The 23,685-nt window shown below is 53.1% G+C and overlaps 9 protein-coding genes across 9 annotated transcripts; 3 read left to right on the plus strand and 6 right to left on the minus strand.

Annotated features, from left to right (window-relative positions):
- Positions 1–831: 831 nt before the first annotated feature.
- Positions 832–1,519, plus strand: J4E85_003257 (uncharacterized protein; the record flags this gene model as incomplete). The annotated part of the gene is made up of 2 exons (XM_051467526.1): positions 832–1,342; positions 1,488–1,519. The coding sequence occupies 2 exons, from the start codon at positions 832–834 to the stop codon at positions 1,517–1,519; spliced, it is 543 nt and encodes a 180-aa protein (XP_051328685.1).
- A 378-nt stretch (positions 1,520–1,897) lies between these two features.
- On the minus strand, positions 1,898–2,518 carry J4E85_003258 (uncharacterized protein; the record flags this gene model as incomplete). Its single annotated transcript, XM_051467527.1, has 3 exons — positions 1,898–1,972; positions 2,050–2,214; positions 2,267–2,518. The coding sequence occupies 3 exons, from the start codon at positions 2,516–2,518 to the stop codon at positions 1,898–1,900; spliced, it is 492 nt and encodes a 163-aa protein (XP_051328686.1).
- Positions 2,519–3,190: 672 nt separating this feature from the next.
- RPL31 (60S ribosomal protein L31) lies at positions 3,191–4,134 on the minus strand (the record flags this gene model as incomplete). The annotated part of the gene is made up of 4 exons (XM_051467528.1): positions 3,191–3,397; positions 3,502–3,576; positions 3,735–3,844; positions 4,089–4,134. The coding sequence occupies 4 exons, from the start codon at positions 4,132–4,134 to the stop codon at positions 3,191–3,193; spliced, it is 438 nt and encodes a 145-aa protein (XP_051328687.1).
- A 155-nt stretch (positions 4,135–4,289) lies between these two features.
- On the minus strand, positions 4,290–6,703 carry J4E85_003260 (uncharacterized protein; the record flags this gene model as incomplete). The annotated part of the gene is made up of 2 exons (XM_051467529.1): positions 4,290–5,498; positions 5,546–6,703. 2 exons carry the CDS (start codon positions 6,701–6,703, stop codon positions 4,290–4,292), a joined length of 2,367 nt encoding a protein of 788 aa, XP_051328688.1.
- Positions 6,704–10,384: 3,681 nt separating this feature from the next.
- On the minus strand, positions 10,385–12,348 carry J4E85_003261 (uncharacterized protein; the record flags this gene model as incomplete). Its single annotated transcript, XM_051467530.1, has 2 exons — positions 10,385–12,197; positions 12,245–12,348. The coding sequence occupies 2 exons, from the start codon at positions 12,346–12,348 to the stop codon at positions 10,385–10,387; spliced, it is 1,917 nt and encodes a 638-aa protein (XP_051328689.1).
- Positions 12,349–14,108: 1,760 nt separating this feature from the next.
- On the minus strand, positions 14,109–17,761 carry J4E85_003262 (uncharacterized protein; the record flags this gene model as incomplete). The annotated part of the gene is made up of 3 exons (XM_051467531.1): positions 14,109–17,024; positions 17,075–17,283; positions 17,332–17,761. The coding sequence occupies 3 exons, from the start codon at positions 17,759–17,761 to the stop codon at positions 14,109–14,111; spliced, it is 3,555 nt and encodes a 1,184-aa protein (XP_051328690.1).
- A 373-nt stretch (positions 17,762–18,134) lies between these two features.
- Positions 18,135–19,252, minus strand: J4E85_003263 (uncharacterized protein; the record flags this gene model as incomplete). The annotated part of the gene is made up of 2 exons (XM_051467532.1): positions 18,135–18,577; positions 18,628–19,252. The coding sequence occupies 2 exons, from the start codon at positions 19,250–19,252 to the stop codon at positions 18,135–18,137; spliced, it is 1,068 nt and encodes a 355-aa protein (XP_051328691.1).
- Positions 19,253–19,517: 265 nt separating this feature from the next.
- On the plus strand, positions 19,518–21,757 carry J4E85_003264 (uncharacterized protein; the record flags this gene model as incomplete). Its single annotated transcript, XM_051467533.1, has 4 exons — positions 19,518–19,846; positions 19,900–20,073; positions 20,122–21,529; positions 21,581–21,757. 4 exons carry the CDS (start codon positions 19,518–19,520, stop codon positions 21,755–21,757), a joined length of 2,088 nt encoding a protein of 695 aa, XP_051328692.1.
- Positions 21,758–22,626: 869 nt separating this feature from the next.
- On the plus strand, positions 22,627–23,287 carry J4E85_003265 (uncharacterized protein; the record flags this gene model as incomplete). The annotated part of the gene is made up of 2 exons (XM_051467534.1): positions 22,627–22,726; positions 23,163–23,287. 2 exons carry the CDS (start codon positions 22,627–22,629, stop codon positions 23,285–23,287), a joined length of 225 nt encoding a protein of 74 aa, XP_051328693.1.
- Between the last annotated feature and the right edge of the window lie 398 nt (positions 23,288–23,685).

Consider the following 23,685-nt stretch of genomic DNA (forward strand, 5'->3'; position numbering starts at 1 on the left):
TGTGAGGCGCTGACGTTGTTGCAGAGGCACGGGTTTCGCGGTGAAGTCGCGTTTGTCAACTGGAACTACCCGTGCCGAGAGGCAAGCACTAGTGCTCAGGGCTCCACATGCGATCGACTGATACCCTGCATCCTTCCTCCTCCATCACCACTTCCGCCGGATTGTCGATGCATGCAGATGACGTGATGCAGCTATCTTGACACGGTCGCTGTGTTTGACTTGTACATCCGGCTCACTGGGAATCGCACCATGGCGACCAAGACTACCCACTGCGATTATGGCTGGCAGCCTAATCACCCGAACAAAGCAGTGTCACAAATTGGTGATCTCAGTATTATCAAAACACACGTTTACCATGATCAGATCGAGCGATCAAGTGGTCGATGCTCGTCTCAATCAGACTACTAGACAGCTTGGTCACAGCTGGACGCCTTACCAGGCAGCCCGTCGGATAGATGCGAGACATCTGATGGCTTGCATTTGCGCCAGATGCAATCTTACGTCGACGCAAGATGCTAAGAGACCTGGGAGAAATACATCAGAATGCAGTATTAAGCCAGAGACAATGGAGTGATCCATCAAGGGGCTCCTTGCATGATGCGTGCCTTGCCGCCTGTTCGCTACAAAGCTGCCTGTCGTTTCGCAGCAGGTTCGCTTGTGGCACAGCATATCATTGACAGGTTTTGTTCGGCTACTTCTTCAAACTGTAATCCACATTTTCCGGCAATGCAGAGCTAAGAAATGATCGAGAGCCATGGATTCACACCAAAATAATGCTAACCACCGTAAGTCTAACCAAATTCGCGTCGCTGAGCATGACCTAACCTCAGCATGACCTGGGCAGCTTACCACAGCATCCAAGTCCCCAACGATGCTCCTTTCAGACTCGGTGTCTCACCTGGGAAAGGATGGGGTGTATTTGCCACGCGAAAGATCCTCAAAGGAGAAACGATTCTACAAGAAAAGCCTCTCTTCGTCATCCGGAAGCCCCATCGGATGATTGAGGAAAGAGATGTGTTTGCCGCCTACTGCGCACTATCGAAGAAAGAGAAAGCCCAGTTCCTCAGTGTTCGAGACAATGGCGACGGCATCTTTCCAACCATGGAGAGAGCTTTCGCAGAAAACTCGTTCACTATCCCCGCACAACCTGGCATGGCGCATGGGTTCTTCCTTCTGCATTCACGATTCAACCATTCTTGCCTTCCCAACTGCAAAATTCCAGATGACGCTCAACCTGACGACTCCATTACCAGCTACGCCACCTGTGACATCAAAGCCGGCGCCGAGATACTCTTGTGTTACGAAACAGACTTTGATTACAGAACTAGGGACGACCGTCACCGTATACTACGCTTTGAGTGTGTCTGCCGAGCGTGTGACAGAACTTCAGACTTCCACGTTCTCAGCGAAATGCGACGCATCCTCATGAGAGGTCTCGATTACCTCAATACTGGTCACGATATAGATGACTCACTCCACGGCTCTAGGACTAGACCGATCATCGCTGATGCTGGGTTGAGAAAGGTAGCGGAAACACACAGTATCTCGTTGTCTTCCAGGTTCATATACAACCTGCTGATGATGGCGCTATGTGAACAGGAGGGCCTGTTAGATGAGTTTGTCGAAAAGCGCATGTTACCAGGTATTGTGCAACTGGCTCAGTTATTTCGCACTGAGAGCAACAGAGAGATGGCTATGAAGGCTCTAAAGCAGGACAAATGGACAGAGAGATTTGTTGTTTCGTCGTATATGTGGGGATCGCGCGATGCAGCGGACATCGCTTTTGCACAACACTATCGCTTGCTGGCTAGTCGTAGTAAAAAATGATTCTTCAGTATGTGGAATCGTTTGATTACCCAGGTGCAGATACAGCCTCTCCATGAGCCTACAAACGACTTCACTCCTTGATCCTCCCGTCCTTGACCATCTCCCGAATAGCATCAATACTACTCTCGACCGCTTTCTTTGCCATCTGTCACTTCGTCAGCAACCAATCGAACCCCAGCACATGTCATGCGCGCGATCTTGACAAAAAGAGTAAGTACTTACACCCTTAAACTTCTGAATCTCCTTCTCCGCCTCCGGAGTCCCCTCCTGCACATGCGGCACAACAAACTCAAACATGTACGTCATGTTCAAGTCCTCGATCTCGCCCGACGGGCCATCGGAGACGATGTTGCGAATATGCGTTCCATCCTCCTGTTCAAAATCGACCTTCACACACCATCAGCCAAAAACGTCGACTTTGCGAACGATTTGTACTTGCCCAACTCGGCCAGTAGCTCCTTACGACTTCCTTGGCCTGATCCTTGGGCCCCATTCCCTTCTTGAACTTGACATCTCGGGTTACCACACCATCTTTTTCTTCGAGTACGTCGCAGCTCTCAATTACAGGGACGAATTCTTGGGCGAAACGGATCTTGCGCTGTAGGCCGGCCCAGATCTGTGTTTGGTTGAGGACCGGTGTTGCGCCGGCGGGATTGATACGGGAGGTGTAAGCTATGTTGAAGTTTACCATGTTCGCGGTCGGTCTTCAGGATGGGATATGGTTAGGTGGTGCGATAGTTGGGTTGTGAAAGTTGGTGGTTCGCGTGTTACAGGCGGGGGTAAGACGAGTGTCTGACGTCAACCGGGGATGATTGATGAAGGTCGAGAATATACAAATTGCATGTTGGAAGTCGCTCTGTATGCTTTATCTATATTCTCTGCTACGGAATTATTGGAGCAAATAACATGCCGAGCAGTATCCAAGGCTTTGGTAAGCACCTAATGTTCGGCTCCCCCCAGGGCCGAGCTACGTAGAGCCGCTTATGCAAGGTACTCTTTGGAAAAGCGCGAGAAGCCGAACATGATCTGGTAGACCACAGTTTTAGTATTCAGCGGAATTTATGTGCACGGTAGTGAGCGACGCTGGCAGTACCTAGTCAATGTCTGCTTTGCTGTCAGTCGTGATGGCATCTTAGTCCGTCGCAAGGATTTCTTCTTCAATACATCACTCATTGTGGCAGCAAGTAATTAGAGTGGTTCAAGTCTCCAAGTCCATCAAACGTGGCGGGGCATGATCTGTCATTGAGGTATCATTTCACCAGCCTTTCGCTCTAGATATCCATAGTAGCTACTCAGCACAACCCGCCGGAACGCCATGCTTTTGATATGCACATCATCCTTCCCCCTTGTTCGCGGGATTCCTCTAAGCATCCTCAACAATCTGGGTGTGGAGACCCTTGGGGTCCTTGACGTTGACGGCCTGAACGTAAGAGTAGAGCTTCTCCTTGGCACCCTCCTCGTCGTTACGCTTACGGGAGATGCGGACACGGAGACGGAAGGGAACGCCCTTGATACCGGACTCCCAGACCTTCTTGTTGAGCTGGGGGTCTAGGCGGACGTCGTTGGTGCCCTACATCGAGACAATTAGCCTGAGTTTGTACGAATGGCGGCACCATGACAGCACGCGCACGTAGCGCGCGTGCCATGGGCCGGTGGTTCTTCCATAGCACATACCATAGCCTGCTTAGCGAAAGCGCGGATCTCCTTGACAGCCTTGGGGGCCCTCTTCTTGAAGCTGACGCCGTGAACCTATACCCAATGTATTAGCCTTATGTTCTCTTCAGTCTTCCGCCCAATGCCTGCGTGACCAAAGGCAGATGCTCAAGCCAGTGTGATCGGCCTGGTCGAGCACCCACCCAAGGTTCCGCGAGACCATCTGTGGACTTCACAAAACTGAATCAACATACGCGCTTGTGGAGGTGGATGGTGTATTCGCGGGCGACGACATCGGCGATGGCGCTGCGGCCGGTCTTTCCGGCAGACTTCTTGCCGGCGGACTTGGTGGTTGGGGCCATTTCTGGAGGGAGTGTGTTAGCAAATGCTCGTTACAGCAATCAGCTGGGATTGCGATTCGCGACTATTGCGCAAATCGACTGATTTGAACACAGACTGGGAGCGCAATACATACTGACAGAGGTTCTCGCTGCGGGGGTTAGTCGACGATGAGGATGCGAGTTTGAGGCTTGGAGGTCGAAAAGTCACGATATTCGAAAATCGGATGCCACCAGTGTGCCCGCTTACTTAGCGCGTTGAGCACGGACCATGACGCACGTGAATCGAGGCTTGTGCAAGCAAGTGGAACACCATGATGCATGGCTCAATAACAAAACGTTTCTATTTGGGTATCTGTTGCTTTATAAAATGGCTTTTCGTGAATTTTTAGGTTGTTATCCAGGCCCGCCCCAAAGCAATATTCGTAGAACATCCTTTTGCCTTCCCAAAACGCCCGCTCCGCAAACTCCTTACACATGACCAGGCAGGTCGAATTCCTTACCACGCTTTTTGGTAACGTCAAGATCATCGTCATCGTCGTCTTCATCTTCATGGTGTTCGCTTTCATCGCTGCTACTCTCGTCGTCCTCGTCGTCCTCATCGTCTTCATCGCCGGCAACGAAGCGATTCAGCCGCCCACCATCTTCACCCCAGAACTGCAATCCTTCGGGATCACGATCTTGCGAAAGATCCAATGTCGGGATGTCTTCGAACAAAGCTGGGTTCAAATCGTTCCTAAAGCGTACGAGCGACTGCGTGAACCGCTCCAGAACGTACTGCGGGAGTGACGGTTCCTTAACCGTGGTACCATCTGTCGCGGGACGTTCGGCGCGGTCGTCGTTGCTGAGATCGATAAAGGGCACATCTTCAGCTCGAATATCTCCCGTCGGGTTGAGATAAGCATCGAATGATTGGCGCACGCGTTCAAGCATTTGCTGTGCAGCATCAGGCATTTGAGGCATCTGAGGCATTTGTGGGAATTGCGGTATCTGTGGGAAGTTTGGCAGCGGTGGGAACTGCGGTAGAGATGGAAATTGTGGCATCTGAGGCATCTGCGGCATGCGCGGTCTGCCAGGAAACTGCGGCATCTGGAAAGGGAAAGAGGGCAGCTGACCTGGTAGCCATGTCTCTTCAGGCTCATCTGGTTGGAAATAGTACCGAGGCGAACGAAGTGGTGCTTGGGAGGAGGGCGAGCTGACGCTCACAGGCGATCTCGAGCCTGAATCAAGGTCGGCGTCTAGTATCGCATTGGCAGCTTCTTCACTCTCTGGCCCGTTCAGAATGCGGAGCTCGTTGGTGTTGTAAGAGTCGCATGTACCGCATTGGTTGCCAAGCCAGTGATATTTGACAGAAGATTTTGCTGAACAGTCGTTGCACTGGACAACTGCCCGTGTATTTGCGAACTGCTCTGGCATGGGCTGACCCTCGATTGCTTGAGTCAACTTCTGCCACTGCAGATCCATACACACAGCACTCTTTTTGCAAATTGGGCATTTGTACGCAGTCTGCATGTAGAGGTTGTAGCATCCTTTGTGGAGATAGTGGCCGCAAGGCATGGACACGACAGCAGTAGACGAAGTGAAGAGATGGTCGCCGCAGATTGGACAGTCGCCCTCGGTAGCACGCGGGAGGCACTTGTGCGAGGTCGCGTGAGAGATGGATATGCAAACATTGCAACTCTGCACACAATCAGTCTAGTCCAAAGTGCGTCTAAAGCAGGACGTACCTTGCAGTGATAGAAATCTTTGCCCAGACCTTCTCCTCGCCGGCAGATACCACAGTCTGGGCAGTGGTAGATCTTCTTCTTGCTGTTGTTATCCCAGAGCTTGCAAATGTCACAATAGTAGCATGCGGCTTCCGTCTCACAGTTCTTGCACACCTCGGCTGCTGGTTGGGGCGTACCACATGCCATACACAGCATGTTCTGTGTCAGCTTCCTGTTCAGGTTATGGTCCTCGACTGCATCGTGGCAGTGTCGGCACGTGTACCAGCGGCGGCATTCGAAGCATTGCACTTTGACGTTGCGCTTGTAGTGCTGGCAGCCGAGCACAAGCTCCCCCTCGGCGCTGTCCTCCTCGTCGTCTTCGCCGTGCTCTGCGCCGTGGTCGTGATGGGGCCGATACGTGGGGTTCGAGTCGCCCTCGCGAAGACTGTACGAGATGTCGGGGGTCACGTCGGTGGTGGACGAGTAGGGCGATGACGCATGGACGTCGGAGAAGAGGGACTGGCCGGAGGTCGGGGTAAAGGGGCGGTCGTGTGAGATGAAGCTTGCGGGGGACGTCGGGCGCATGTGGTTGTACTTCTCCGTCATGAGGTTGTGGATCATGCGGGCGCGCTCCTGGTCGGATATGCTCAGGGCGCGGATCTCGTGGATGCGCTCGCGCAGATGGGCCATGCCATCGTCAGCGGGGAGCAGCTCAGCCATGGCGCTGGCATGCTGGCTGGCGGTGCTGGCGGGACGGAGCGACGAGGGCGACGGCGCAGTCGAGCGGGACGAGTCGACCTCGAGGTGACGGAACTGATCAGAGAGGGAGCGGGATGGATTCGCGGACATGTCGACTGGGGTGTCTATTGGCAGATCGTCATGGCTCTGCTCCTCGTCAACAACCGCGCTGCGAGGCCGCTGCGAGAACGACGAGTAACGTCGGAACCCGTCGCCCAGCGCTGTGGGCCGGCCGTGAGGTGCTTCGGTGCTGTTTCTTTCACGTGCGCTCACGGAGCCCGCGTCCGTTTCGTGCTCCCGCCGTGGCACTGCCGCAGACGCAGAGTCGTGATTGTCACATGCCAGAGACCGAGCTCCGTCATGGCTCGCCTCGCCAACGCCTGAGAAGCGGCGTGCATGGCGCACAACGGGCTCGATAATAAAGGACGAGAAGAGACTCATTGGGTCATGGTGCTCATTAGGGAGGTGTGGGAGAGGAGAGGCGTCGTCTCAGGACGCGCAGAGGCCCTCAGGCGCTGCTCGCACTGTGCTTCTCTTGACCACGTTTCTGTGGCTCAGTTCTGGTCATGCTCTCGAAACGCCACACTTGCCACGAGCGAACCTTGGAAAGCCTGCTGCCTGTCTATTCTCGGGCCTGCCTCACTCCGGTCCGAATACGCAGTACGCTCGTTATCGCTTTTCGTCTGGTCTTGCGAACTCGACATGGCCGATCCCGCACCCGCAAGCATTTCCAAAATAGGCCCACAGCAAAATACTCTTAATCGCGGCCACAGACACGATCGCACTGTTATCACGATCACATCCGAGGCCCACACTGGATCCCTTCGCCGTCACAGTCCCACAGGGCGTGGTGCGGCGGATCCCCCTAGCCCCGTTACCTACACGCTATCGTCAGCGTCCTCAGTCCACCCGGAAGAGCTGGAAGGCATCGTACCTGAATACGCCAAACTCAAAATCACACCACGCAGAGGTCAAGGCAGCCCGTGTCAACGGACATTTCGACTTGATGCATGGTTTGTTTTTGTACGGCAACGTGTTCACCGCACGGCAATGCATCAGTGGTCAATTCTCCACGCCACAAGCCCTTCTCACGTCTGACCTCACAAGCGTTGGTGTCGTAAGGCCACCGACTCACTAAGCTGATGTACCGTATACCAGAAAGATTCCACTTCATGTCTCCCAATTGAGCAGGTTCTGAGATTATCCGTCGATCATAGCAGAAATCCATGGAAATTACAGAGGACGGTTTGGCGTTCCGGTGCCTTGTGAGCCACGCATGACGGCGCCACAGTGGCAATCCGCATCCTTCGACACCTGGGCCGCTCCACCTACTCCTATACCGTCTCTGTACTACACACCATTTGTCGTGGCGACTTCCTGACAAGGCAGTTTAGATGAAAAACTATGGATTGCGGCGGACTTTTCGCGGTCGCTAAAAGGACCGATGCCATCCATCGCCCTCTACCACCCGCGGCATCACGATACAAAGACATACTTCGCCCGTTAACGCCTGACTCAACTTAAAGAGTTTTCAGTCGCGCATGCACGACCACGCCGTATAGAGCAAGTTTTGAAGAAAACATTGATTACTGCTGCGAAACCTGGGTGTAGAGACGAGCCATTGCAGCCTCGATGTCAACAATTCCACGGTACGACAGCGGCATGACGCATCTCGCAGTCATGTCGCCGACCTGCCTCCCATGGAACGGTACTTCACGATACTACCATAATGAGCAGATTCTACAGTATCCATTGATTGCAGTCGCCATATCGTGGGTGAATGAGTAGACGGCGTGAGGTGTTGACAAGTCTTGTTGTTCACGCTAAGACATCCACACCAGACAAGCTTCCGCAATAATACCCTGGATCGTCCCGCCAGCCCCTGAGATACCCGCAAAAGGCAATACTGTCGCATTCTGTCGAAAGCTGTATGCAATCCACGGTTGAGTTCGTTTCGAGGCGTCTTCTTCCCGTCCGTTACCCGTGGGTCACATCGCCAGGTCAGGTAAATTGTTGGGAAGCGTTGATTGCAGTCACGATTTCCTGGATGACTATGAGGGGCGGTCCCAACAGCTATGACTCCTCTAGAGCACCAAATTTCCACATTGCTATAAACAGCGTCGCCAGGAAAGGTATCTCAGCGTAAACTGTTGAAGATAGCATCACTTTCACGGTTCGCATTTAAGACTAGATGTGCGCTATCGAAGTTTCCATTCACCCCTTAATCTCCTCTATAGATCATTTCGGCCTTGTCTCCGCTCGAGACACAATAGTGGTCTACTAGAATAACTTCTATTTGGACCCTGGTGTTGTCATCCACTGCTCTCAAAGTCACATCCTCCTACAGCAACTCTTCCATCAGGCGAAGCTTGCCGTATTTGAGTACGTCCACTTTCGCCATGTTCTTTGTTCCATCTCGCTATTGCTATCCGGTAGTCTGTCCGTGTCAGCAAATGTGCAAGCTCCTCGCGGCAGACTTACCCATGCAGTCTTTCGTACATCCCTTTAGTATCGGGAGGATTTGGACCAGGGCAACAACCTGACCAAACCCCCACGTGTCTTCGGATTCACCCTGGAGATACATACGATTTGCGGACCGAATCGCCCATACCATGTACAGGTGGAGCAAAAACTGAGCGAGGGGAATGCACACCAAAGTGAATTCCTTCTGGAACTTCACGTACTCCTCGAGAGCTGCAGGGAGCTCTGTTTCTGAAGATGATTGCGGGGTATCATATCCTAGAAGCATTCGGCGCATTTTAGAGTACCTGGGGAAAGAAGAATTGATCGCATCTTTGACCTTCCTCTCATATGAAGTCATGGCATTGATCGCGTCGTTAATCTTCTTCTCAGGAAAAGTTACGAGACCAAAGAGTGTATCGTGTCTCTTTCGAATCGAGATAGGCCAGGATGTGTCAACCAACACCGGATCTCTATGCGAGTCCGTGTAACTACTACTCAGTAAGGCGAACATGTATAAGCATGTAATACCAAGATATACATGGTCGGCCTCAGGATGCGGTTGGTGTGGACTTGTGATACCTCGGTCGCGATAGCAATAGCCGAACTTATCGACATCCCATTTCCCCAGGGCTATGCCGAAAAGGACTGCGTAAACCAGATAGAGTATGCAAAAAACGACAATCCATAGCGAATTGGATACAAGCGACGCCATTCTCGGTAGCCGCTGTATCTGCAGAGGTTCCAGTTGGGTGTTGTTTCGAAGCCCATTTTCGCCATCACCCTTTTGCGCCTTTCGAGAAATCCAGACAACGAACATCGAAGCTGTAAATGAGACGCTGCCGCTATTTAGCCGGAGTAATCCAATATGTGACGTCAACTTACGCGGTGAAGTTGACAGTATCGTACACTACATGTAGATGATAAAGACTTAGGCTGTTTCTCTGAACCATTGCAGCAATGAGAAGAGCAATGCCTACCCAGATCAGCGACTGCGCAGAAAAGGCAGCAGTGATAGGGGGTGTATACCGTTGAATAGCTGAACTTCGCTGATTGACTCAAGGACCTTCTCAGTAAGATGAAGCCTCTGTAAACGGACGAACCGCGTTCGTTTGATGTCCCATTCGTTATCAGTATTCTCGTCATCTGAGGCATCGGGATGTAATGACTTGGCTTGCAAGGTTATGTAGTAGCCAATGCCTGCGAAAACCAAAGACAGGCCTGCCAGGATCGCAAAGGCCAGAATGATCTAAGAAGAGAATGAGAATAGGCATATGCGCGTCAAAGATGAACTCACCCCAACACCAGCGATATCAGGGATCGCGTTTCCAATGTTCTCACTTTTACAGTCCATGGCTAACAAGGCTGAGAAACAACGTGGAGGAGCCAAGCACAATGTTGCGAAAGCCATCAGCCGGGCATCTTTGACCTTTTAAGCATGCCTAGTGCAGAGTACAGACAAGGCTGTGGAGTTCAGCTTTGGGGGCGAAGGCTGCAAGACGTGATTGGCAAGAAACATAAGCAAGGAATCGTCAACCTCAGCCCGCTGCCGAAAACTGAACAGCGATGCAGCCTTCACAAGCAGTCATGCACGTCTCAGGGAATAAATGTTCGCGCACTCATTAATCCTTAATATCAATCATTACATACATCAACCATCCTCTACCAAACAACAGCCCTCCTTCTTCTCGTCGTCGCAGTACCCTGCCTCACCGCACTCTCTCCCTTCAAATCACTCACACACTTCAAGTTGTTCGGCCTCGCCGTATCCCTAGCATTATATGTCCATTTACCTGGACTCCCGTTCACCGCTACCATAGTCCGCTTTATGGTACCGTTGAGAAGCAGCGTCATGACCTTGTTATCTCCGTTCTTCACATTCGAGGTACATGTCGCAGTGATGCTGCCGGATTGCTTCGACTCCCAGGTGTATGTATCCAAGGTGACGGTATCAGCCAAGGTGGGGTTGATCTTGACAGTGACGGTTGCCTTGCTGGTCTTTGTGGCGTCGGTCTTGGAGGTGACGGTGAGTTCGAAGGTAAAGGATGTCTCGGTTGTTACTTTGGGTGCGAGGAATGTGGCGCTGGGGCTGTTGGCGTTGGTGATGCTAACGGTCGCCGAGGAAGGCGCGGTCTTGGTCCAGCTGAAGTTCAGATCAGTGTCTTTGAGGCCCTCGGCGGTGTTGGAACCCAAGAGTGTTACACTAGTGCCGACGCGCAGAGCAGACGCAAAGCTTGCGACAGAGGCAATTGGGGCAGTCTGTGGTGTAGCTGGCTCATCTGGGTTGGGGTTGGGCGAAGGAGTAGCTGAGGGAGTAGCCGAAGGGGTTGCGTTGGGGTCTGGGATGTCTGCGGGACTGCAGATCTTGGATGGCGATGGCGGGCTGGGACCTGGGAACGGTGACAGAGGTCCGTACTGTTTGCCATCAAGGAAGTCACCCTGAACCAATCCCCGGATATCGTTGAATGGGTAGGCTGGCGGGTTGGTTCCAGGCACATCGACCTCAGGGAAGATCCATTCGCTAACAGCTGCAATGAACTGACCAGCCTTGATACCGTCCTTGGTCTCCTTGACCGGTGTGTTGGTCGTAATGCGGTACTCGCGGGTGAAGGGGGCTTGAGCTGGCGAAGCAATGCGAGCCTCCCATTTACAACGAGTCTCTTGCTTTGGAGTGGCTGTGCCGATGGGGCGATATGTCTCCTTGCCCGTGCAAGGGTCAACGTCAATAGCACTGATAGTGACTATAGCGCCGGAGCAGCTGGACAGAAAACCGATCACGCGGATGTCGGCAAACTCCACATTCGGTGAGTTGTCAGGAACGCCAATGAGGAAGTCCTCAACGCGAATGTAGTTGGGTACACTCTCACTAGCTTGTGTCGTGATGTGCAAGCTGATGCACACGATCGACGAAGCGAGGATTTCATTGCCACCAACCTTGAGACCAGAGTACTCAATGAAGTCGCCGACCTTGAACGGAACCATGCTGAGTGGATCTTGGGGCGTGAACGACTGACTGTTGGGCCGATTCGAGCTTGAGCACTTGGCGGTGTTTCCAGAGTATGGAATACACATAGGAAATCCCGAGAACGATGTTACCGAAGGACTAGCTGTGTCGGCGATCCAGTATTTCTGAGAGTTATACTGGGGTCCAAATAGGCCATCAGGGTCGTTGATTCGGACAGTTGGACCACTGGCGATCTGGAGCGTACCGTCATCGTTGATTGCCGAGATATATCCTTGGCTGCCTTCGAGACCGAAGCGCTGGGCGACTGAAACCTGTCCAGCAATAACTTTACCGCCCACAATGTTACCAACGACGGTGGTCTCGAAGCCAAGGGCTCCTGCATCACAGAGTTCCCGGAATGGTGCCCACACTACGGGGAACTGAACGATGAGATTCTGTGGCACTTCAATATTCCAGTTGTTGACTGAGATTGAACCACCGGAATTGTATTCCGTGCTCTTAGCATTGCAACTGCATTATGTTAGCATCGAATTTGTATCCGAACGTGACAGACGTACCCGTCCAGAGATCCAGTAACAGTGAACGGTTGGATGTTCGGAAGTTGAGCTAGACCCGTTGAGGCCAGCGCAAGGAAAGAGGCGAGCCTTGATACGCGAGACATCTTTTATTGTCCAGTTTGATGAATTGTGTTGGAGGTCTGGTGTGAATGTAATCAAGGTGGGAAGACGAGCTGGTTATATATGTGTCGTGGAGGCTACCTTCTCGCACCAAGTTGCAAGGTAGTCTTGCTTCTCGAAGTCGGACAGAGCGACATAGTACTAGTGCACTAAGATGGACACTCTGAGCTTGTTAGCCTCAGTATCATGGAGATAGTCAAGCGAGTACTGGTCTCGAAGCCTGCCTAACGCTCCAGCCAGATCACAGCTGCCTTTGTGACCAGTACCACATCGATGGCGGACGCCGTCGATATTTCCAAGACGTTCGGCAAGAGTGTAGTGACATGGGGCGAGCTGCCACAAGATGTTTATTGTGGTGTAGTTCAAGGTGCCAAGGTACTGCTTGGACTTCCTCTTCTAGAAGAACAAGGATCTTTCTCTTTTTCTCAGAGATGTGATAGGCTTCCATATGATCTCTCGCTAGTTTGGTCGCCGCAAGACTACCAGAGACTGATCTCGACCTTCTCAGCCCTGCGTAGGCCATCGTACCCACATGGGGAAACCTGGGGTGCGGAAGCGGCTGACAACTGCCAAGACAAAGCTTCTCGTATCCAGATGTACGAATACCAAGATCTGGGTCGCCGATGGCTTGGATCTGGGTCTAGCGACGTGAGCTGAGATCTCCGCTGCCGACAAATTGCCGCATCTCTTGACGGTGGTCGTGTTTTCCTGTACCACAGCTACAGGCGTAATTCTGGAACTTCCTAGGTTCGTCGGATCAGTTGTACGCGCGAAGACATCAGAGGTGGTGCGAAGCGTGAGCAAAGCGCCCAAAGTAACATGAACACTAAGTCAAGAAGCTGCTGACCGCATGCGCTGGCAAAGTCTTCAGCTACGAGCTTGTCGTGCCAAGAATGAGGCTTGCAGTGTCTGATCTGCATCATGGACTATTTTGGTGTCTGTTAAGCTTCACAGCCTGCAGATCTGACAAGACGCGAGAGAAGAAGTGCGAAAACCCCGACTTGCGCGACACGAAACGGGAAGAGAGAAGCGATAAAGTAAAAGCGTGGCTGATCCAGAGCTACTCAGCTGGGTCTTCCTCGACGATGTCTGGCTTGGCACTGCATGTGCGGAGGCAGGGGCGGAGCGCTCGTATTGGCGCTACCCCCATTACGGACGCTCACGAGAAATATCAAATGCGCATTCGGATCAGTAGGGTTTCGTGGAGGCGACATCGCATTCTGCGGACTCACCGGACCAGAGGTGATCGTGGACGGGAGGTGGTGATGTTCCAGACTCCCGGCGTCGCTTAACCATGGAAGCTAAGGTTATGCGCGCCATTCACGTGGCCTGGGGCTGGAAGCACTGACATGCATCCCTAGGACTTGCGAGTGCGCAGTGGCCACTGGAGCATGAAGCGGCTCGTCAAAACTTCAGCCAGGCAGTCAGGCAGTCAATGGCTATCGTGCCATCACAAGTTTGCAAGATGAAGATCATTGTTCTAAACTATTTCATCGTGTCAAAGCGAAATGAAATCGTCCCTTGGAACTACGTACAGAGGAAGCGCCATAACCGTTGTAGTATTGGCTGGACGACCTACCTAGGTATCATGGTAACGCCGGAGCGCCATGCTGCAGCCGTGATATACAGCAACAAATCGGTAAGAAACATCAGAGGACATGCCTCTGAACGTGCTTTGCCGTAAATGTGCGTAGAGAACGAACTTGAAGAGACGAAGTAAACAATCGTAGACCCACATTCATACTCAATCGCCGAGAATGCTCTCGTCGTCACCATTAAGTTCGGCATCCTCCTCGCCATTCACAATTAGCTCCACACCGTTAGTCTGCTCGGCATCGCCATCAGCCATCTCTTCATCCTCAATCCCGTCACCAGGGACCTCCTGTTCGTGCTCCTGCTCTTCTTCTTCGTCGCTATCTAGCTCAACTACTTCTGCGCTCTTAGCCGATGTGGCATTCGGCTTCGCCGTCTTTGATATCTTCTTAGTGACTTTGCGCTGTTTGGAGGCATCGAGATGATTCACAACCTCTCTAAAGTTTGGTGTGAGCTTCAATCTGTTACGCTCGAGACGCTTGCGCACTGCGCCTGAACCATCGCTGTCGAGGGCCCCGGCATGTATTGCATGTACAATGCGCGCGCCGAACCGGCAAAACTGATCGTCTACCAGAAGAGCGCGCACTTTCTTTTCGGATACACCATGCTCGTCCGCAGCGTCTTCTTCGTCACTCTCAGGCTCGTCGTCCGGATCGATAGGCTCGTCGTCGATGTCTGGCTCTTCTAAGCGCTTGTGGGTGAGCTTAGCCAGATAGTTCTCCCAGGCCGTAAGGATCTGGAGAATGAGTTTCGTAGTGTTACCATCGATGTCGCGACAGAGAGCTTCCCAGTCGTCGTTGGCTGCATGTGAACCGCGACCCTGCGTCTTCTTGGGCGTCTTCACCATCCTTTCCTTCTTGACCCTAAGGTTGCAAAACATGGTGTGGATGTCTAGGAAAAGGTTTGTCGCGTTTAGTCGTACTTCGGATGTGCCTTTTCGACCCTCCATAATTTTCATCAGTGATGTGACGCAATTATCTCTTCGCTCGACCAAGGCCATGAGTTCGTCTTCAGGCATGCTGGTACCTTCTTCGACATGAATAGTGCAAGCCTTGCACTTCCACATGAAGTATCCGAACATTAAGTAGATTGCATGACTGACAAGAGTGTCGTCTGCCTCCTCAACTTCTCCGTCTGCCTCTTCGACCAGTACTCCGCGCTCGATTATCTGCAATACTGAGTCGACAGGTGGCGTATTCAGGGCGGCCTTCTTCCCCTTGCCTTTCGACTTTGCAGGAGTAACAATCTGTTCAAGCAGAGTAGCGTTCGAGACGACTGCTAGTTGCGACATCTTCAGTACGACATTTGATAGCCCACGAAGAACATTCTCATCAAGATTACCTCGCACGGACAAATCCTTGTCTCGTCGAAGCGCGTCGAACGTGTTGATCAGGTCATCCCAAAGCGCTTGCACCTTAAGATCCACGGTTTCTCGTAACTCTTCGCTCTCTTGGGCATGAAGTATAGACTTGATAGCTTCTCCAAGGACGCGCTCGTTGTGATGAGTGAGGAACTGTTTGTTGATGTCGTCAAGCAGTGTTATGAGAGCTGCATTCTGCCGTAATTCCTCGAATACGTCGAGGTTCAGCTCACGCTCCAGCTGAAGACACAATGCTGCAGTTTCGGGTATAGCGCCAAACTTCTTCAGAAGCTGAGGAATGAGCAAGGAGAGTCGTCGAGCCATGTCTGACTGCTCTTCTTTATCGCTCTCGCGTTGCGTCTTGGTTTTCTTCTTATCCTTCTGCATGTCTGCGAAGCGCTGTAGCCGGATACGGACCGCAGCACTCAAAATGTCCAGGAGAACAGTCTCATGCTTCTCTTCGAGCCGACATGTTTGGCGAAGCATGATTTCGGGATCTTCGCTCTCGTCTTGCGCAGTCTGAGAATGGTCGTAGAGGAGATAGCCAGCTACAACCTCCCATGATCGGATTTCAGGAACAACGTCGTACAGCGCTTGAGCCGCGAGCGAGCAGCGGGTCTCAATTCCGTTGGCAATCAGCTCCAATTCTGTGCCAGGAGACATGCGTTGGATCTGTGAAGGAAGCTCAACCTCGTCTTCGTCGTATGAGAGCAGCTGATCGACGAGGCATTTCAATTTCAGCCATTCCAGTCGGGGGTTGTGGTATTCTTCCTCCTCCTCGTCGGCTGGCGCCAAGGCTTCATTGAGAGCTTCTTCGCCTCCCATGTCTTCTACGGTGGCCTCATATGCGGCGTTGACGTTCTCAGCGAAGAAGCCTACCACAGCCTTGCGGACCTTTGCATCGGAATCGAAGATGAGTTTACCGACGGAATCGATGTCATCAGGCTCTAGGAAGCCTGCCTCGCGAAGAATGTCGAGCAAGTCCACGGCTGCAGCACGCACATTGACCTCGGCGTCGTGCGTGGCCATCTCGACGATACGTGGTCGAAAGCGTTCCGTGAAGGTCTTCAGTCCAGCCAATTTACTCTCATCTTTGAAGAGCCGCGCGAGCTGGTGGAGAACCTCTATGCGTGTCGATGGATTTGGATCTGAGAGAACCCAGCCCAAGTAGCGGAGTTTCGTGCCATCGAAGAACTTGTCGGGGTATGCGATGATCCAGTCTGCCAGCGCTACCACGCTGTCGACTCTAATCTTAGGATCCACGTCGCGATAACGATGGACATAGACTGCGGCGAACCAATCATCCAGCTGCCCTCCCACGAACTCTAGCTTCTGGTTGTACTCTTCTATCTCGTGGTCCGCCGCGGAGACACGTGCTTTGTTGACTCTAGACTTCTTGGCTTCCGCCTCGCTTTGACGAACGCGCTTTGCTGTGTTCTCGACGAGATCGGCGGCAACTTGGGCTAGTGCAGTCGTGATGGCTAACGAAGCAACCGTGCTTGTGTGACGGAAAGGACGGTTGCCGGTCGAGGACATGGCGCCCAGCCACACCGAAATATTCTCGATAAGCTCTGCGCTCTCATACAGAAGGCCTGACTGCGCAGCGGTTTGTATGAGAGTGATGAAAAAGCCCTGTAGCGCGTTCCTGAAAGCATTGCCTCCGCCGTCTTTGGCCTTGGCGATTAGTGGGTACTCTGTGACTTCGTACTGCGATGTGTTAACAAGTGAAGAGTCGTGTGCGAAGTACCGCAGCCTACCTGCTGGAATTCTTCTTGAATCTCGGCTACGCGGTTTGGCGCATTGTCTGGATCTGCTATGTCGTCTTCATTTATCCGCAGATCGCAGCCTGAAGCTTGCAGCACCAGGTTGACAATCTCAGCCACAGCTTTTGCTTCATGCTCGTTGAAGCGGGCGACCCATCGTGCAGCGACATCCTCGAGTCGGTCTCCGCTGGCAAACACATCGGCTGCCGCATGTTAGCTTGTGTGTGTTCCCGGCGTACCCGCACACGTACCGTATAAGCCTTCAGTCTCATCGGGCAGCGCGCTCTTGCGCACAGGCGCCTTTCGCGGCCGCTTGGTAGCCGGTTTCTTGGTCGCATTACTGGCGGGCCGAATCGCAAGACTGACACTCTCGCCGTTCGTCTTTGCCTTCTTGGATGCGGGTTTGCGCGCAGAGGCCTTGGCCTTGTTCCTGCGCCTGCGCTCTTTCAGTTCTTCCTCATCTGGCTCGTCTTCGCTGCTTTCCTCAGACTCGTCGTCAGACGGCGGCTCTGTCGCGTCGACTCCGCTGTCGTTGTCATCGCCGCGCTTGCGCTTCGTGCTGCCGGTTGGACTTGCGCCGGGCGCGAATCTGGCTGGTCGCTTGGATACGCGTCCGGATTTGCGTCGCGCGGCCGACGATGCGACTTGATCAGTCCCCGAGGGTGATTCGGTCGCGCTCATGTTTTTTGCGCGCGATTGGCTCGTTGATGATGGTCGAGGTGGTGGTGGAAGTGCGCGGCGCGATCGGTACAGTTGAGGCGGGGACGGTGATGGGAGACGCGTTGTATGTCCGAGCACTTTTAGTGCAAGGTTGCGCGCACGTGCGTCTGACACTACGCCATCGACGTGTCGCCTTAGGGCTCCGTCACATCTGCTTGCACTTGTTGCCGCCCCTTTGTGAGTCAAATGTGAGATTCCCAGACGCATGTGCTTCACTTGGCAGGGAAACGCTCTCGGTACGGGCAACCATCTGTTGCCCTGTCGGATGAGGTCGATTGGTCTATTATATACAGTGCTCATAGGGAAAATGTCAGTCTAGAATATTAACAACCGTTCAGGCAGCAGCCTTGACCGGCTCGCCTTCTTTGATGTCCAGCTTCTCAACACCCTCAACAAGCTCTGTTCCCCCGTTGGACGCGGTAGTGGTATTCTCGGCTGCTGCGGGCACTGCAGCCTCGCCCGCAGTCTTCTCTGCCGTCGCATTTCCAAGACTAGGCTCGTCTCCTCCCCACAGGTAGATCTCGCTCTCTCCTATGATCTTGCCAGCCTTCTCCCATCGCTCTTTCCTCTGTTGTCTCCGCTCCGTGGAGATCTTCTCAAGCGCAGGCCAGTAGACGGAATGGTCGTACTTGAAGTCGACTTCACCGCCAGAGACTTTCATGAGCTGTGATGTGGGCACGTGGTTGGGCAGGGGCTCGTTCGACTTGATCTTGGACTTGGTGACGGGGTCGATAAAGGGGTTGATGAGCTTGAGGAAGGCATTGACATACCATGGGACTATTCGTAATGTCAGTAGTGCATACGTGGGGCATTGAAGTGGTCCTTACGGTGTGTGAGCAATGCCCTACCAAGTCGCTCGGGGTAGTGGTTCTGCAAGATGTCAAGGACCTGCTTGGCGATGCCCATGCTAGGGGTGCCACCAGCTCCCGTGTTCCTGAAGTCGATCAACAGTGCCAGACTCTCCTGGCCAGGCGGGTGCAAGTCTATGGTGCGCTCCAGCATGTAGACCAAGTGCTCTACCCGCTTGGGTGTCTCCTTAGTGTTCTGGTTCTGCGGCAGCAGGTACAGACACGGCCTTCCCTCGTTGTCGAAACCAAGCAAGACCTGCTTGCCGGTTTCGTTCTCCTCTGAGATGTACTCGGCAGTGAAGCGGTCGGTGCCGTACTCACGACGCCATACCAGCGTCGAGCGCAGGCGCTGTATCGCTTGGGGAAGGTTCCACTTGGTGGCACGCAGGTATCGGAGGAGGCATTCGCGAGTGAGCCACATGCGCTCATCGTCGCTGATTGGTGAGGTTTCGGCAGTCTTTGCAGAGGTGGTGGGCAGTGTTTCCCATGTGCGGACATCGGCGAGAAGCTCGTCGTATTTGGTTTGCTGCTCGGCGGTCAAGGCAGGGGCAGCGGCGGGCTTGCAGCCGGGTGCAGGCTCCGCAAAGGGGCCAATTGCAGACATTATGTTCAGGGTGTAGTTGATCAGCCCAAGTTGATCTCGTCTACTGTTCTTGTTCAAGTATCTTGGGTGAAGTCCTTGTTGCCGTGTTGGCGATGGTGTCAGCTTTGGGCAACTTTTTGGGAAGCATGGCGGTCCCTGCATGCACGTCGATCGCCCTAGGCCGCCTCCATGCTAGCCCCACCGACACGCGCGACGCGTCTTCGGAGTTCGCACGCGCAAAGTGCTCTCCCGGCCATCACCCACAATACTCACAGTCACACACAATATGGACGACCTTACGACCGAACTCACCGAGCGCTTCGAGCGCTACTGCGACACCAAGGATGACCAATTCCCCGCCGATGTCCTCGCTGAACTGCAGTCCATGTCACGGCTCTATTCCATCTCGCCCGAGGAGCTGGATTTCAAATGGCAGGCATACAACATGAAGATGGGCGGAGAAGAGAGCAAGATGGACGTCAAGACGGCACGAGACTTCAAAAAGACGATACAAGATGCATTGGAGCGCGAGAGCAGAGGGAAGGCCCAGCAGAGAAACGAAGTCAAGCGGGGCCAGCCAACACCACGAGCAAAGGGTGGGGACATGTATGATATGTATGTTTAAACAGCGGAAAGACATCTAGGAAATTGTCATTGACTGGACGCAGACTAGAAGGACTCGTGCCAGGTACCCCACGTCAAAGCACAACGAACGGCGCCAATGGCAGTACAGTAAAGCGCAAAGCCAACTTCCAGACACCGGGAGGCAAGGCCACCAAGGCTCACGAGATGAGTTCGCCCGGAGGATTTATGACACCGAAGGCTGAAGCCCCAGGTGGTCCGTATGTATACTGGGTGCACACCGCAGACATGCTCTAACGCCCACTCAGTGTCTTTGACTTCGCTTCCCGTACGAACGCAAACGACATCACCGAACAACTCATGCAAAGCGAAATTGCCATCCCGGAGCCGCCGTCAGAAGAACCGAAAGAACCTCGCATTAAACTCAAGGCGAATACGGACATGTCCAAGTTCTCATACCGCACCATGGCCATGAAGCTCTCTGAAGCGTCTGAAGTCTTGGATGATAGGATTGACGAGTTCCGTGACCTACTCAGGGACACAACGGGTCTGGACGAAAGCGCCTTCGGCAACCCCAATTACCCGTCACCGAGCGAGATCATTGCAGTCGGAAGAATTGCAAGCGACACAAGCGAAGGCAAACTCAACACGGCATCACTTGTCCTTGAAGGCTCGCGAAGACATGGCTCAGGCCGACGTGTACCGCTGAACATAGAAGGGCTATCGTCGTATGACTTCTTTCCCGGCCAAATTGTTGCTCTGCGTGGTACCAACGCTTCGGGTGACTCATTCGTAGTGTCGGAAGTCCTATCACTTCCACTGCTGAATCCACCTGCTACAAGACCCGAAGAATTGGATGCCATCAACGCGAGATATCTCGACACGCCCGATTCCGATCCCGAGAATGTCCGACCTCTCACCATCATGATTGCGTCCGGACCTTACACAACCGACCAGAATCTCGACTTTGCCCCATTACTCACCTTCCTTGACAATGCTGCTGAAGCATACGCGGACTCTATCATCCTAGTGGGCCCGTTCCTCGACGCAGAACATCCTCAAATTCGGTCAGGAGACTTTGATGCTCCGCCAAATGTAAGCCCAGATCAGGCTACCATGACTGATCTGTTCAGACACCACGTCTCGAGCGCCATCCAAAGCTTCAACAAACGCGTACCAACATGTAATGTTCTTCTGGTCCCCAGCTTACGAGATGCGCATCACCACCATGCTGCGTTTCCGCAGGATAAGTTCATCAAAAAAGAGCTTAGCCTGGGCGCTGCAGGAAAGATGGTTCAATGTGTGACCAACCCGATGACTGTCAGCATGAATGAAATGACAGTGGGCATGTCGTCAATCGATATCTTGGATATGCTACGTAGGGAAGAGCTGGCAGGCGGCAAGGCACGAAGTACGAATATCTATGAACGGTGCGCTCGAAACGTCCTTGAGCAGCGGAGTTTCTTGCCCATTTTCCCGCCAACTGGAAGAGAAAAGCAGCAATTCATGCCCGCGCCAGTTGAGGAGAAGGTCATGAAGAATGAGGCACGGAACAGTGAGCGGAAAGAGGGTGAAGAGCTGGAGGAGGAACAGTTACCCAGCCCATTTCTTCCGTTGGGCACCATGCTCGACACGAGCTATCTCAAATTGGGCGAAATGCTGAATGTACGGCCTGACATACTCATAACTCCCAGCGTGCTTCAAGGCACAGTCAAGGTATGCTAAGATGGCTCGCCCACTAGAGAACGATATACTAACCCTGACCAGGTCGTGGAGTCTGTACTGGTCGTCAACCCTGGCACTTTAGCCAAACGGCGCGCGGCAGGGACATATGCCCGCGTCATAATACAACCAGCTGTCGTCAGTGACGCAGAAAGGGAGAAAGGGGTTGCAGTCGCGCACAAGCTCTGGGAACGGACGCGTGTTGACATTGTGAAGATATAGGCGTTGGATGTTTGTCATAGGTATACCCTGGAATTGAGCATCAGAGATGTGTCTGGCGTTCCCCCGTGGCAATGGGCATGAAACCATTACTATCAGGTGCAGCTCAGCGTGTGGTGTTCGTGATGATCATGTAGGAGGCAGTCGCAAACACTGGCTGTATACTAAGAGATAATTAAAGAAGAGACTAAGCTGGTGCGCTGCAGTCGGTCTACTTTAGTATGAACCTCAACAGGAACAAGTTTTAAGGCGATGTAGGCTTCTACTATATTGTCTTCTACTATCCTCTAGTGCGTGATCAGCATTTTCCTTGGACACATCGCACAATTGGTACCGGATCTGATCGCGGAAGTTGGGATGGTAGGTGCATAGTTACCGTTGAGAAGTGCATGTTTGCCCTAGGCAGACGGCGAACACATGATGCCGCGTCACTTTTGCGACGCGACTAGTAGGTCGACAAACCGATGTTGCTCCATGTCACTTCGTCGCGCCTCCTTTGCGCATGCACTCCTGAACTTGGTTGGACCCGCACCTTAACCAAAGGTCACCATAGATTTTCTGCATTGCACATTCACTGCGAGCATTTTGCCCGCGCCTGTATTAGGAAGGCACTAGCTACCCGCGCACGTCAGCAATATCTACCAGTGAGAGCAAGCGGACTGGTGATGGTCTTTTGCGACCTGCTCCGTCGGTTTCTTTGCTGTAGCAGCAAGCGCACAGGTATTAAGGAGACGCACGAGCTTCCTTGTCGACCAGAGCAAAGTTCGCCTGTCCCCAGCATCCCAAGTCACAGTCCTCAACACCACGCTGAATCGCCTCAACGTCCACGCGACTCCCTCGACGGTACCCAAGAAGACGACTCCGCATCCTCCATGCCGCCCAAGCGCAAAAACACAGACAACGCCGCCGCTATGGACCGTCCAGAAAAGAAGACAAAGGCTCCCAAAAAAGGAGCAAAGGCAGCCCCCGAAGGTAAGTCGACAGTTTCCTCATTTCATTCAAGATTATCCGTCATTGGTTTGGCGGCGATGCATGTCAACCTTGGAAGCTCGAAAGATGCAAGGCTAGCTTGCCGCGGCCTTAATTCCGGGGCTTGGGTGCACGAGCAAGGGTTGAGTCGACTCGGCGGGGTCGGCCCTACAATTGCTGCCTCGTCGGTGCGTCACAGCTCGCCCAAGTATCGCCAACTCTGTCGATTGTCCACCACGGTTCGGCGACCAAGACGCGCACCCAATCTGTGAATTCACTTTGCGCGATTCTTTGTCTCTCAACACTGCACCCATTCCCTATCACCAAATTCTGCGCATCGACTTGCGCCCTCCACCCCTCCAACCCGCCGCTTCCTCACATCGAGCTCGCAATCAATAGCTGGAGTTCGATACAAGGCGCTAATACAATATGCCTACAGTATACACTGCTCAGCAGAAAGCTGCAATCCAGCAGTTCATCAGCTTTACTCAACTTGACAAGTCCACCGCGGTCAGGGCACTCAAAAGCCATGGCTGGGATGCACAGAACGCCGTGAACGCGTAAGTACAGCTTTTCCTTTGTTTTTCATATATACAGTACACATTTGTTGCATGCTTGTTATATCTATGGGCGCACCGCGCCATCCAGACGAATCGACGTCTCGACCGACCGACCCACCAACCAACCGACCAGCACCTAGACACAGGACGAAGCGGATACACATCTGGGAAGGGGCAACGCGATATCTCTTGGGACTGTGGTAGTACCATGTCACAGACAAAGAAGCAGGAGGGCTCGGGTCGCGCAAGAAGCTGCAAGTCATGGTGACAGATCGAGTTCAAAGCAGCTGCGGTCTGCGGGCACATGCAGCTGTGACTTCCAAGAACACAACGCCATTGTAAAGCTCCTGCTCCTGCAGTCCAAAGCGGTCTTACTTCGTCTCCTCCGAAACGCTGGCACAA

This window comes from Alternaria conjuncta (assembly GCF_024043145.1).
Source record: "Alternaria conjuncta strain BMP 0040 chromosome Unknown scaffold_4, whole genome shotgun sequence".
In the NCBI taxonomy this organism is placed as follows: Eukaryota; Fungi; Ascomycota; class Dothideomycetes; order Pleosporales; family Pleosporaceae; genus Alternaria; species Alternaria conjuncta.